The following is a 12,875-nucleotide window of genomic DNA, read 5'->3' as shown; positions in this document are numbered from 1 at the left end:
TCCGGGAGCACTGGGTCATTCCTCTCTTGCAGCAATTGGACTTCTTTGACATGATTCTACCAACAAGCTTAAGCACCATCATAGACAGACAAAGGCAGCGAAAAAAGTACAGTGTGTGAAGAGCAGAGATGTCGAGGCTGACTAGATCAACCTTGTAGGTCAAGGCTATGCATTCCTGTTTATCAAGTAATCCAATCAATCCCAGACCGAAATCTATGCTTCAAAACTCTCTTCAAAAAAACGTCGTTGGGGAAGAAGAAATGAAAAAGTAGAAATGCAACTTGCAAACAAGTGACAGGTAGTCTACACGAGCACCAGGTAATCCAAGTCCAGAATACCCACTGCAGTCAAAACAAAGTAAAAAAGGAAGCGTGACTTACGCCTGCATGGAAAATCTAGTGTATTAGTTTTATGTTCGTTAATACCTACCTGCTCAGCTATGATATGCCACAATTTATCATCATCCTTCAGGAGTATCAGCCCCAAACGCCCAAAGACCTCATAATCCCCCAACGCCTATCCATCAATCCCACACAATCAAATCTTCCTCCCATCAAGTCTCCTTCCCACATCCGGTTTTTTTTCCACCTTGATAACATCCTCCTTTTCCTTTTCCTTCCCCTTCTCGCTCTCTCCTTTCCGCTTGACGCCACCTCTAAGAGTTTGCCCCTGCCCCGCAAAATGCGGCTGCGCTGCATCCGCGTTCTCTTTCTCCTTATCAGCCGCCGTTTTCAGCGGTTTAATCTCATACCCAAAGAAGAGCTTATTAGGCGCTAAGCGCAGGGGCTGGGGTCCATTCGTTCTCCTCACCACAGTACTTGCACTCTCTGGAGCTTTATTCGTACTGGCGCCCGCCACAGGAGTCGAAGCTTTCGGCGTAGATGCTTTCTTGGAATTCAGTTTCTGGCCTCCGAGCAAGAAGTTCGAGGTCGATGCTCTAGCGCCTGTGGCAGCCGTGGCAGCCGACGGCGCGATATCTGAGTAATTGATAGCCTGTGCCATCGTGCCTTGACTATGCAACATACCACCCGCCGGTAGCCCAGGTCCATTCCGCGGCGTGCTCGTCCCGCTTCCCCGCGTAGGCTCCACGTACCCCACGGGCGCGGCGAAATCAACCTCGACGTCCGTCTCCAGCATGCTGACACCCATTTTGTCGCTCGTGGGTTTTACTTCTAGCACGGCGACATCGTAGACCGTGTCGTTGTAGGAGAACGAGAAGATGTCGCCTTTGGTGACAGTGGCGAAGTCCCGAAATGCCTTTTCGAGCACTGCTTTCGGGTCCGAGATGTCGAGGAAGGCCGTGTTTTGCGGTTGGAGCTTGACGAGGGAGGCGGAGGGGAGGTCGGTGGATTTTATTTGGATTAGGTCGCCTGTGTCTAGATCTAGGGTTTTCATCATCTATGCAAAGTATCAGTGTCACATTCATTCTTCTAAGAGAATGGGGGGAACTACCCAGTGCGGTAAATACACCTTTCCTTCCTCAGCCACAAACTCCAACACACCAGCATGAGAGACCTTGTCCGCTGCCCCGTTGATCAGCTCAAACAGCATCGGATACGTGATATGCAGCCGTGTGAGCTTCTCAAGAGCTGACGGCGGCATGATGATCTTTCCGCCGAAGTTGAGGTGCTCCCGCTCTGGACCGGGCAGCATGACGGTTGGGTAGCAGCGATAGTATTCATCGAAACGCTTCATAGCTCCTGGTCGTCCGCCACGGGCTTGAAGTAGGTTGTACATGGCCATCGGGTCGTCGTCTTCGTAGTATCCGCTTGGGTGATACTGGTTGTGTTAGTAAGAGATGTGGATGGGAGTAGCTGGGAGGTGGGAACGAGTACCATTTTGTTTTGAAGGTAAGTCGTACTTTCTCTGTTCAAGAAGATTTGTGTATTAACTTTGAGAGTTTGTGACGAGGTGGAAGCTTCACAATCATTCAGTAGAAATGACGAAACGCTGTGCCTGGCGCTAGACAGCTTTATCTATCTTAACTCCGAAGTACAGTACAGTACCGCTTCACCTTATTCATTTCTCTGCATCCCCAACTACTTAGTATAACACTTAATTCCCTATCTCTAATTCATCCCCCCACGTTATTGCTACAAACTCCCAGTCAATAATCATGAGCTCCCGCTTCTCCGCAGCGCGTCCCAATCGCGCCGGCGAAGCCTTCGCACGTACTCACCACGCCGAAACGTCAGACGACCCCTCCTCATCCTCCAAGGGTCCCAAATTCGACATCCGCAACCCCTCAGCCCTCGCCCCTGATGCCCCCGAAGAAGATGCCGTGCTAGAAGCCGATGTAATTGGCGGTGGCGGCGCCGGGACTAAAAGAGGAGCGGTCAATTTGGATGGATATGACAGTGATTCCGACAACGAGGGCTTCGATGCGCGGGCCGAGAAACGCTCAAAGGGAGACGTAAATCTCGCGGATGCATTGGATGGGTATGGGCCAGATGGAGCTGGCAGGAATGGTGGGGGTAGAAGTGGAGGGAAGAAGAATGAAATGGAGGAAGATGCAGATATGTTTGCAGACCTAGAAGAAGAGGATGGAGATGAAGATGAAGACATGCCTGGGACGGGGAAGAAGGACAAGAGTGTGAGATTTCTAGGCGAGGACGAAATAGAAGGCCAAGTCCAGTCCTCTAAATCTGGAGGTCACATATCCTCCAACTTCGCGCTAGACCCCAAGGGCAAACTCTCCACGCACGCCATGGACGATGCCGAGTCTTCAGACGACGAAGAGGAAGCTGCGTTGGCGGCACAGGAAGAAGATATCGACGATGAAATCGGCGCCGGTGGATTGAAAAGGAACGCACCCAAGGTCGACGCTTTTAACATGAAAGCGGAGCAGGAAGAGGGGCGGTTCGATGATGCGGGTAATTTTGTACGCAAGGCTGCGGATCCGGATTCGAGGCATGATTTATGGCTTGAGGGCGTTAGTAAGAAGGATATGAAGAAGGCGGCGGAAGCGCATGAGAAACGCGAAGAGGAGAGGAGGCAGAAGAGGCTGGAAGATGATGCCTTGCTCTTATCCGATATCCTCCGAACCCTTATTCTCCAGCTCGAGAAAGGAGAGACAGTTCTCGAGGCCCTGGCCAGGTTGGCGAAAGGCCAGAAGAAAGAGAAGAAAATACCGAAGTGGAAGCTGAAGAAGCAGGCTAAGAGAGAGGATGCTATGGATATGGACGATACGGCTACTACCCCCAACCAACCGGAAGATAAAGAACAAACGCGCATCAAGGAGGCCGTGGATAAGATCACAGGTGCGGCGGACCAGTTGCTCACGAGAGGGCAAACGGATATCTACGAGCAGGAACGCGAAATGCTAGTGCGGCAGTACGCACGTGAGGCTGGGGAGCCATGGGTTGAGCCGGCCGTGGAGAAGGTCCATGATGATGGGGAGGTTAAGTATTGGGAGTACAGGTGGACAGATGGACGGGATGGGGATGCGAAGCAGGGCCCGTATGATGGCCCTACTATGGTTGCGTGGCAGGACGCTGGGTATTTTGGGGAGGGGGTTGAGTTTAAGAGGATTGGTGAAGAGGGTGCGTGGAGTAGGGTTGTGGATTTTGTATGAATAGGCAGGCTTGGAAAGTGTATGATTGGAAACAAGGGAAGGCAGGCAATGGAAGGCAAAAACATAATGATACCCAAAAGCAGTACTCTACAGTAACAATACACATGAATTCAAAAGTCACAGTATAGTAAGTAGTCCTCAGGCCAAATCATGCTGTATTAGAGCCAAAATCTAACGCCGATCTTTTCCCTGGTAATACATAAAGTACAACCAACATATATCTTTTTATTCCCTCTCCCAAAATGATATCACCCAACGCCTCCCTCCCATTGACAAAGCTAATTCAAGAAATATCCATAGCATCACCATGTCCATTCGTAACATTCAGACTCACTCCGCCCTGATCGCCAATCAGCCTCTTCTCAAACTCCGATACAAACTTCACGCTCCTCCCACTATCATAGAACAGGCTAAAACTCCTCTGTACATCCTCAACACCAACCTGCTTCGCCTTCCTCTTCGCACAAATCAGCTGACTGGTGGTAATCAAGTTGCTTCCATAGCGGAGTCCTGTTTCCTGGCCAATTTTCGTGAGGAGGGCCAAGGCATCGGGTGTGAGATCTACTTCTTCTTCTGCGGCGCGGATGGCGAGGATTTGCTGGATTTCTTCTTTTTGGTACGAGTGTGTGGACACAATGACTAATCTGTCGAGGAAATCTAATGGAAGCCCATGAGGAGATTTATAATTCGTTCCGCGCAGACGGGAATTGCCTCTGTTGGATGCCATGATGACGATGGGCGCCAGCTCGTCCTCGAGAGCCCGGTTGATGTACGAGAAGCATTCGATATCGAGCATGTGTACCTCATCGATGAAGAGCACGCCAGGTACGATTTCGGCCTTGCCTTCCTCTTTCCATTCAGCTACTTTAGTGTTGATCTGGTCGCGGACTTCGCTGCGGATCTCGCCCGTGTCGCCGGAGAAGAGAGCGAGGAAGCCTTGTGTTCGGGAGTTGATTACATCAATTTCGTGTAGGGATACGGTGTGTGTTACTTCTTTTCGCTTTTGGAGGTCGCCGTCTGGACATTGTAGGAATTTGGTGTCTACCCCCATGGCATCGTAGTCTCTGGACTTTGCGTATGAGCGTCCAAGTTTTGAGATCTTGCCCGAGGATTTGTCGATGGAGATGATGTCGCCTGCCATTACGCGCTCTTTGGTCATAGAGTCGATCATTTTGCTACCCATGTCGTAGACTGATTCCATGTCCGTAGTCTTAATTGTGAGCTTGCCTTGCTTTGTGCCCCCTGTTACGCTTCTGTCGGTTTGGATCTCGACCACCTCGCCCTCTATCATCTCACTCTCCTCCTTGATCCGTACGCCGATGGATTTTCGGAAGGCTTGCTCGAGAGCTTCGGTCTTTGACATCTCCAGCGAGAAGATCTCGGAGGAGGCAAGCATCGTAAAAGGTACATCGGTCCCTAATGATTGTGCCATACCCATTGCAATCGCGGTCTTCCCCGTACTGAGTAGCCGTCAGCGCCAGCCATGCGTACAGCCCAATCTTAACCTACCTTGGTGGACCGGCAATCAATACAGCTCTGCCTGCAATCTTCCCCTCCTTGACCATCTGCAAGATCACGGCAGCAGCTTTACGAGCCTTTTCTTGCCCCACCAGTCCTTGTGATGAAGCTCGCGGCTCTAGGGTATCTGGGTCGACTCCAAGACCGCGAATATGGGAATGTGCCGCGATCAGGTTCAGGCCCCGGAGCTCCTTGCTCTCGGAGACTGTTTGAATTGCCTGGTCATATTAGAAGGGTAGTTTGGTGGTTTAAGGAAGGTATGTATACTCACAGCAGCCATGTTGGGGGAGATGTAGTTGAATGACAAGAGGTTGTTCGGGCTCCTGTCGCGCCAACAATATTCTCGTTCCCTATTTCAACGGGTGCTGTGTAGCAAGGGTGTAATTAGAGAATCTGGGATGTGCAGTTAGAGCGCAATGCATACTAGTCCCTGCATTTCTGGTTATGTTACACGACACGACAGCGGTGAAACACAAGGTGGCATGGTGCCAGTTTATCAACATTGAATCTTGATTTATCACATCATCTCGTGCTAAATGATGCACGCATACCTTGACTGCAACCGTTTCTCAAAAACGCGTTAAATTTTAGCGCTCTGAAAGAGCTAAAGGGATTGACAACACTTGCGCTTCCAGTCTCATCCGTTCTTCTCTTTGTCCAGGTCTCTACTTCAACAATTACATTGCACTGCCTTACATTGTTCCCCGAGAGACAATAGGAGACTTCTATATGTCATGCAGCAACCTGCTTGAACATTTTCTTGTGTTTGATCGTTGATCGTCCACCAATCCAGCCAACCGGTCCAGTCCAGTCCAGTTTACCCCTACTGCATCCGAAGAGACAAAACCAGATAGGATATGAGGCCCGTTCTCGCCATTGCTTTGTTTTCGGTTTCATCTTGCAGCTGCCCCCTGACTCCCGATGATGCGAATGCTTCTATGCGTCTGCAGAGTTCAACCTCATCTGAAGCTTTTGGTGGATAGGTAGAAAAGGGGACATACTAAGATAACAGTAAGAATATTGCTTGTTCCAGTCCTCTTACTTCACTTTGTCTTTCTACGTCTATTCACGTTTGCAGTGCCTTCTACGTCTGCACATAATAGCCTTTGTACACATTAGCTAGACTCTTTGAGTTTCCAGCTAAAAGCAATATTGCTGCATTCCTCCGCGTCACTCTCTCCTTCAAACACAAATCCACCATGGTATCTGCCATAAATACGCGAGCTAACGCTCTCTATTTAGGTTCCACTCATGCCATCTCCAGGACCTGTCTTCACCATTAAAGGTCTGGCAGCTGAGCGACAACGCCCCCTTCCGCTTCTTCCTCCACTCCCTCCACTTCCACCTCCCCCTCACGATATGAGAAGCCCTGGCTACGGGGGGAGATCCAGGTCACCGCCACGCCGGCGTTCGCCACCACAAGGCACCCGAATCAGCGACAGATATACATCTGACCCCGTCCATCCTCGCGAGGCCCGCCGTAACAGTCGCGATAGAGATCGAGACAGGGACAGGGATAGAGACAGAGACAGATATAGAGAATGGGATAGAGACAGAAGACGAGGGCGTTCACGGTCGCCACCAGGGTACAACACATCACGGCCTCCACATCGCGAAGAGGACCGCCAGTCCAGCTACGGCCGCGTTGCTCAATCGTCCCCTAGGCCGCAGCATCTTTCCACCAATGGTGAGTCATATCCATGATTTTACACGTCTTGAAATACAATACACAACTCTTTTCTTGTACCTTTAAAGACTAAAAACTATTTCCACTAACAAAATCATTGCAACCCGTTTGTTAACAATCATTAGGATCCAGTACAGCATCAAGCGATCATCCACTACCTGATCAACCACAAGCCCCAAGAGTGAATTCGCCAGTCCAATCAGTACCAGCGCCGGCGCCGGCAAAGACTTCAATGGCACCGGCTACTGCATCAGTGACGTCTCCTGCAATGACTGCTCCACGTATTAACCCTAAATCTCATTCTCCAGCTGTCACTCCCGTCGCTGCACCGGATGAGGTGCATAGGGCTGTCATGGCCACTTTCGGAGAAATCTTCAAACAATTTGGAGAGCAGGCGATAGATGCTGCTCTCTTTAAACAGAAGAAGATAGCTGCCGAAAAAGAGAAGGAGAAGTGCCTAAGTCACTACTTGAAAAGCAAGGAGAACCACGCGAAGTTTCCGGCGCTCGAAGAATCGCAGAGAAGGGCAAGAGAATACACTGAGAAGCAATTTAAGCTCTTGAGTGATCAGGTGAAGACACAGAATGACTCTCTTGCATCTATAGCCATGTCGGCCGCATCAAAGATCCCAGCTATACTAGCACAGACTTCTGGAGTCACATATGATGATAGCAAGCTTAGGAACCGTTGCGAAGATTTGCAAAAGCGGTGCGATGACTTCAATAAGCAGCTCCAGACCCAGAAGAAGCTCTTTGAGGATGAGAAGAAGTCTCGAGAGCTGCTTGAAAAGAAGGTCGCAGAGATTGAGTCGATAAGCAAGACTACAAAGCAGACACTAGTAGAAGCGCATGCACGTCAATCCAAATTCGAAACCGATACACGTTCTGAAAGCGCAAGAAGAGCTACAGTTATTCAAGACGTTAACGACAGTGTCGCCCAATTGTCTCGAGAGTCGGTCGATCTGAAGCAAAAGCTACAGGACGAACTCTCAAGCCTGTCAGATGTCAAGGGTGAGCTGGACAAAGTTAGGAAAGAAAGCGCAGAAAGTCTGGCTGCTTCAGCGAATCGGATTACGCCTTTAGCCGACGGTATAGGAAAGATTGATACTGTGGACCGTAAAGTCAATGGCGTGCAGAACAGCCTGGCTGATTGGACGGTATCCTCATTTAAGTACCGAGCACAACTAAAGAGTTGGAAGAAGGATATAGAGTCGGATATTGAAAATACCCGAGAACTTACAAGGTCCGTCAACAATACTTTAGAGCAGGAGTTAGCTGCTCTCAAGCAGGATGTAACTCGCTTGGCTCCCAAATCTACTACACCATCTGCAGACATCTCTACGAATCCGAATCTATTACAATCGATCCAAGTTATCAAAAGCGACGTTACGAACCTTCAAGACCAAATGAAGAACGTGGACTTAACTAGTCTAACAAAGAGGGTATCCGCTTGCGAGCAGAGTGCCAAGACATTCGTCAAACACTCGACACATAACGAGGCTCCAAATGAATTGGTCAAGGTGCACGAAAGTCTTGCTAGCCAAAAGAAGGAGTTGCAATCTTTAAGCAACAAAGTCAACATTCAACAAACAAACGCAAGCAACAACATAACACCAAGTACAACAAATTCGTCGAGGCTAGAGCAGCGCCTTTCGAAAATAGAGACTCAGCTGGCGTCGGGAACCCAGACTTCAAAAGCCTCCTCACCCTTGCCTTCGAATATAGTCGATACGTCCGGGAAGTTCACACAACAACTTCGAACACTTGAGAACAAGCTTGCGTTGCTGCCGAGTAAAGACTGGGTCCATAAAGAGGTGCAGGATGAGGTTAATACCCAGCAAGACGCAGCAGCTGAGATCTTCGTTACTCGTTTGGCCAAAGTCGAACTGCAGGCCAACAAGACCGAGCGAAAGGTTGGAAGTATTGAGACAAATCTCGCCGGTTTACATGGAACTTTGTCGCCTCTGCCGGACCAGGTCGAATACTTAAAGCGCCAAATACCCTCACTTGGTGCTAGCTCTAGCGCTGAACTTGGAGCCCTTGTCAACACTGCCGTTCAAGAGGCCACTGACGTAATCGATAAGAAGCATATGAAAGCCGTTAATGCTGTACAGCTCGGGGTTCAAAACGAACTTTGGAGACAGAACGGCGTCTATAGTCAGATTGATTCGATCGGGATAGCCTGCTCGAATTTGGATCAACGATTTAATAGCATCAACACTACTGATCTACATAAAGCTATAGTCGACCAAATAACCCAAGACCACTTCCCTGAAATTCAACGAATCTCGCCACTTGAAAACTCGATCAAAGCAACTGCTAGTCAAGTTTTAGAGCTTGAGAAGGCCGTCAAGAATATTGAGTCGCCGTTGACAGCAATTTCCAAATGTATCGAGTCGCAGTCAGCAGTAAATTCCGAGAATAGATTGCATGAAGTCGAAAATGCACAGACTGTCTTTAGGACCGCAATCAAAGGTATTGAGGATAAAGTTAAGAGCATCGAGACAACAGTGGCCAACTTCAAGCCCCACGGTCTTCACGGTCTTGAGATGGAAATGTTCCATAACGAGATTACCACCCTGAATAAGAAGATCGCCAAGCTAAAGACTGAGAACAACGACAAGATTTTGGAGCTCTCACATAAAGTTGAGAAAGTCGAGGTTGATATTCAGGACCTCTCGGCAGATCACTTGAAAAAGCAAACAGACGTGGCGAATAAATTCGCGGAATATGAAATAAACTTGCGGCGCGGCACAACCGCTGCTGTCACCAAAGCTCCCCCTTCCCACAACTCTAGGGACCGGAAGTCTGTACATACACTCAATGGGACTGCGCTTAAGAAGCGTAAAATCGATAACAATGGTTACTTATCACACTCTCCTGCCTCATCATCATTCTCGAAATCCAACGGAACTTCGCGTACCAGCCCCATCAGCAAGAAACGTCACCGACGCTGGCCAAGCCAAGACCTATATGGGAACGATGATGATGACGAGGTGGCTCAGCCGTCGCTTGTGGATGATGCTTCGGATGGGGATGATTGATTTATTAATTGATGGATGGGCACTTCTATCCAACTTGCTCACTCGTCCACTCACACATTTCCCCTTCCCACTCTTGTTTGCGTACCTTTCTTTTCCTTGAACCAAAAAGATACCCATTGCTTTTAATTGCTATTCAGGGCGGAGGGGCGGCAGGTTGGGCGCGTGCGTTACATTAATTTGCTTTACATTGCATCACACTACATTGCATCACACAAGGAACAAGGCGCCGGAGTTTGTTTATACGTGCGTCTCTTATGGATCTCGACCTGGACCTGGACGGCGTGAGTCTGCATTGCGATTCGACAAGTGGCGGGATAGGCTGGCAGTTTCCATTAGGGGTGAGCTGAGATGAAAGGAGATGATTTGCAAATATGGGAGTGAACGTGGAACGAAGTGTGCATTGATTGAACATAAAAAATGGATGGATGGATATATAAATTTAATGAACGAGCGAACGAATGCAATAATGATTCATACAACTGACATATCTATATCTGTTGCGCTGCGTTCGTGAATCCAGCTAGTTCACTAGTGATTCTAAGCTAAAATTCAGATATACATAGCAATCACTCTAGATTCCTGGTTAGACTATACAGAATCTTACTACTATATGTTACTCCAGCAGTATTAGCTCTAGCTCTCTTGCTCTTTACTGCAACTAAACTTGCTAGCATCACTTGATTTATCTCTAGCTCGCTCTTAATTTTCTATTGATATAGCCTTAACTCTTAACCCTGAGCTAGATAAGTACTCATAATTTGTTACGGTTCGGCAGAGTATTATTTATAAGTGTTTTATCAACTAAGACTTCTATGAAGAGTGAAGCTTAAAGTATAGAAATAGGAAGTTGGCTGTTGGGTTGGGAATAGAATAGCCTCAAAGGCACGGACCAAGTGCCTAAGCGAGGCGAGGCTCTAGCACTAGCGCCTTAAAGGTTAACGTGACAAGAATGATATTTTTAATATAGTATAGTTAGTCAGATTATTGACTTTTTGTCTAGAGATAGATATATAGATATAATAGATGGCTGACATGAAGAGTTCAGGGACTGTCCAGTCAATTGATTTGCAAGAGTCGGGGTGGCGAGGGGGTAGTCACGTGTTACTATATAGAGGTCTAGGGATCGCTCGGTATAGAAGGGAAGAAAAAAAGCCTATTCATTTCCTAAGTAATAAGAATATATCTAAATAAGAGAAGTAGTAGATAAGAGAAGTTAACTATACAACCTCATATATGCTTTAGGAAGAAATACACCCCACGGACTAAACACTAGCATTAAAGCTCCTCAGGGGCTCTCGGAGTATCAAGATGAACAAAACCAATATTTTCCTTCCTCCTCTTGCCAATCTCCCTATCCTCATCCTCAGAACGTTCCACGATGCCCCACGCACAAGTCCACCGCGCAACGTCTTCCTGTAGCGTACGGCGATCTATATGGACTGATGGCAAGCACTGTTCCACGGAATACAAACCACAGTTTATATGAGCTGAATTGGCGTGCTGGAACAGGCATTCATTTAGCGTTGCTGGAGTATGTAGGAAGTGCTCGCCTTGTGCGGCGATGAATTCCGCGCGCTCGGATTTGGTGTTTGTGTGCTCGATGAGGTGGATGAAGCAGGCAGGGGAGAGTTTCAGGATGCTGTTGAAAAGACGCCAGTACCGTGGTCCTTCTTCGCCCCAGGCCAGCTTGTCGAGAGATCGGAGAGGCATGCCGTGGTAGTCTTGTACAGTCCGGTTGGAGGGGAAAAGGTCGAGTTCGATAGCGAGTTTGATGTGGTAAACTAGCTCGCTAAGATCATGCACTGCATTATCGGAGAATGTACGCACGAGACGCATGCGTAGATCATCAGACGTGTTTGGGAAGTCGGGATCGAATTGCGTGTATGCTTGGTCGTGGAACAGGTTCGTGTACGTCCAATAGTTGTACACAGCTCGGTGCACGCGTAGTTTTTCATGGCTGCGTAGCAGACGGCGATGATGAGACCCAAAACGCCATCGGAGGCGCGGGTACAGCTCAACCCATTTCTCTGCCACCTTGCCGTACTCGACCATCCTCTTCATCAGCTCGAGGGTCAGCTTGGGCTTATCTTCCACTTCGAGGATTCGCTCGACCATGTTTGTACGACGGAACTCGGTACCCATAGGTCTCCGACTCTTTTCGGGTTCTTTGCTTAGGACAAGCTTGACAAGCTCGGGGAGAGGGCCATATGAATTGTGCATGGCCTGTTCGAGGATTGGCATGCGGCGGCCAAGGAGGGTGCGGTAGTGTTTCTTTGAGGTTTGCGCGAGGTGAAGCGCGTCTTGGATGTTGGTGTATTCGTAGATCCTCTGAAGGAGCTCTGTGGAGAGACTATTGATCGACATCTTGGCTTGTAATTTACTATAGCTGGGTTAGCAATTGTGCAATGGATTTGTTTTCATGACTCACTTCTATTTTTGTATAATGTTTTCTGGTTTCTTGCTTCGTCTGTTGAAGCAGCTCTGGTCAATGATAATGACCTCTTCTATCTCCTCTGGCGTCCTACGCCCCTCTTTCATACAATGGAATGCTCAAGTAACAAAATTTAGTATCGATTCGATCGATCAGGTACGCAATAGAGCGTATACCGTGGTGACAGCTGTGTAAACAACCACCAACGGCGCGGAGGATCAAGAGAACTAGCTCTCAAACCCCCCGCCATTGGGGGTATAAAAAGAACAGACGGCATCGTTCGATGCTCTGCTGCTTAAGTATGCCAGTCGCATGGGACTGAGACGCTGTGGTTGAATCATGATTGTTGTGGTTGAAGAAGAGAGAGTGAAATGAAGCTCCGAGATGAAGTACGAGTAAGGGGAGGTCAGTGCTTTGATTAGTCATCTATACTCTCCGTACGGTAGCCTGTAGGTGTGGGTATACCTTCACCTCCATTATTGTCTCTCTCTTTTCCCAATTCTTCCCTTCCTTTTCACATTCTTCCGGGAAAATCATCAAAAAACTAGAATGGGCAAAGAGGTGTAGGTAAGGAACAAAAGTTTCAGTAAAGAGAAGATTGACCTAGGTATCGCAAGGACTC

At 48.4% G+C, this 12,875-nt stretch overlaps 4 protein-coding genes across 4 annotated transcripts; 1 reads left to right on the top strand and 3 right to left on the bottom strand.

The window, feature by feature from the left end:
• Window positions 1–537: 537 nt before the first annotated feature.
• ufd1 (Ubiquitin fusion degradation protein) lies at window positions 538–1,779 on the bottom strand (the record flags this gene model as incomplete). Its single annotated transcript, XM_031149850.1, has 2 exons — window positions 538–1,398; window positions 1,453–1,779. Coding segments are annotated over 2 exons (1,188 nt in total), but the record flags the coding sequence as incomplete, so codon positions are not given.
• A 337-nt stretch (window positions 1,780–2,116) lies between these two features.
• Window positions 2,117–3,574, top strand: SPBC83.09c (LIN1-like protein; the record flags this gene model as incomplete). Its single annotated transcript, XM_031149849.1, has 1 exon — window positions 2,117–3,574. The coding sequence occupies one exon, from the start codon at window positions 2,117–2,119 to the stop codon at window positions 3,572–3,574; it is 1,458 nt and encodes a 485-aa protein (XP_031006481.1).
• Window positions 3,575–3,857: 283 nt separating this feature from the next.
• RVB2 (RuvB-like helicase) lies at window positions 3,858–5,372 on the bottom strand (the record flags this gene model as incomplete). Its single annotated transcript, XM_031149848.1, has 3 exons — window positions 3,858–5,034; window positions 5,084–5,310; window positions 5,364–5,372. 3 exons carry the CDS (start codon window positions 5,370–5,372, stop codon window positions 3,858–3,860), a joined length of 1,413 nt encoding a protein of 470 aa, XP_031006482.1.
• A 5,725-nt stretch (window positions 5,373–11,097) lies between these two features.
• On the bottom strand, window positions 11,098–12,186 carry LHYA1_G004894 (uncharacterized protein; the record flags this gene model as incomplete). Its single annotated transcript, XM_031149847.1, has 1 exon — window positions 11,098–12,186. The coding sequence occupies one exon, from the start codon at window positions 12,184–12,186 to the stop codon at window positions 11,098–11,100; it is 1,089 nt and encodes a 362-aa protein (XP_031006483.1).
• Window positions 12,187–12,875: the final 689 nt, after the last annotated feature.

Source organism: Lachnellula hyalina, assembly GCF_007821495.1.
Source record: "Lachnellula hyalina strain CBS 185.66 chromosome Unknown contig00044, whole genome shotgun sequence".
Lineage (NCBI taxonomy): Eukaryota > Fungi > Ascomycota > Leotiomycetes > Helotiales > Lachnaceae > Lachnellula > Lachnellula hyalina.
Note: the sequence above shows the minus strand (reverse complement) of the source record. Positions and strands in the feature narration are given on the sequence as shown.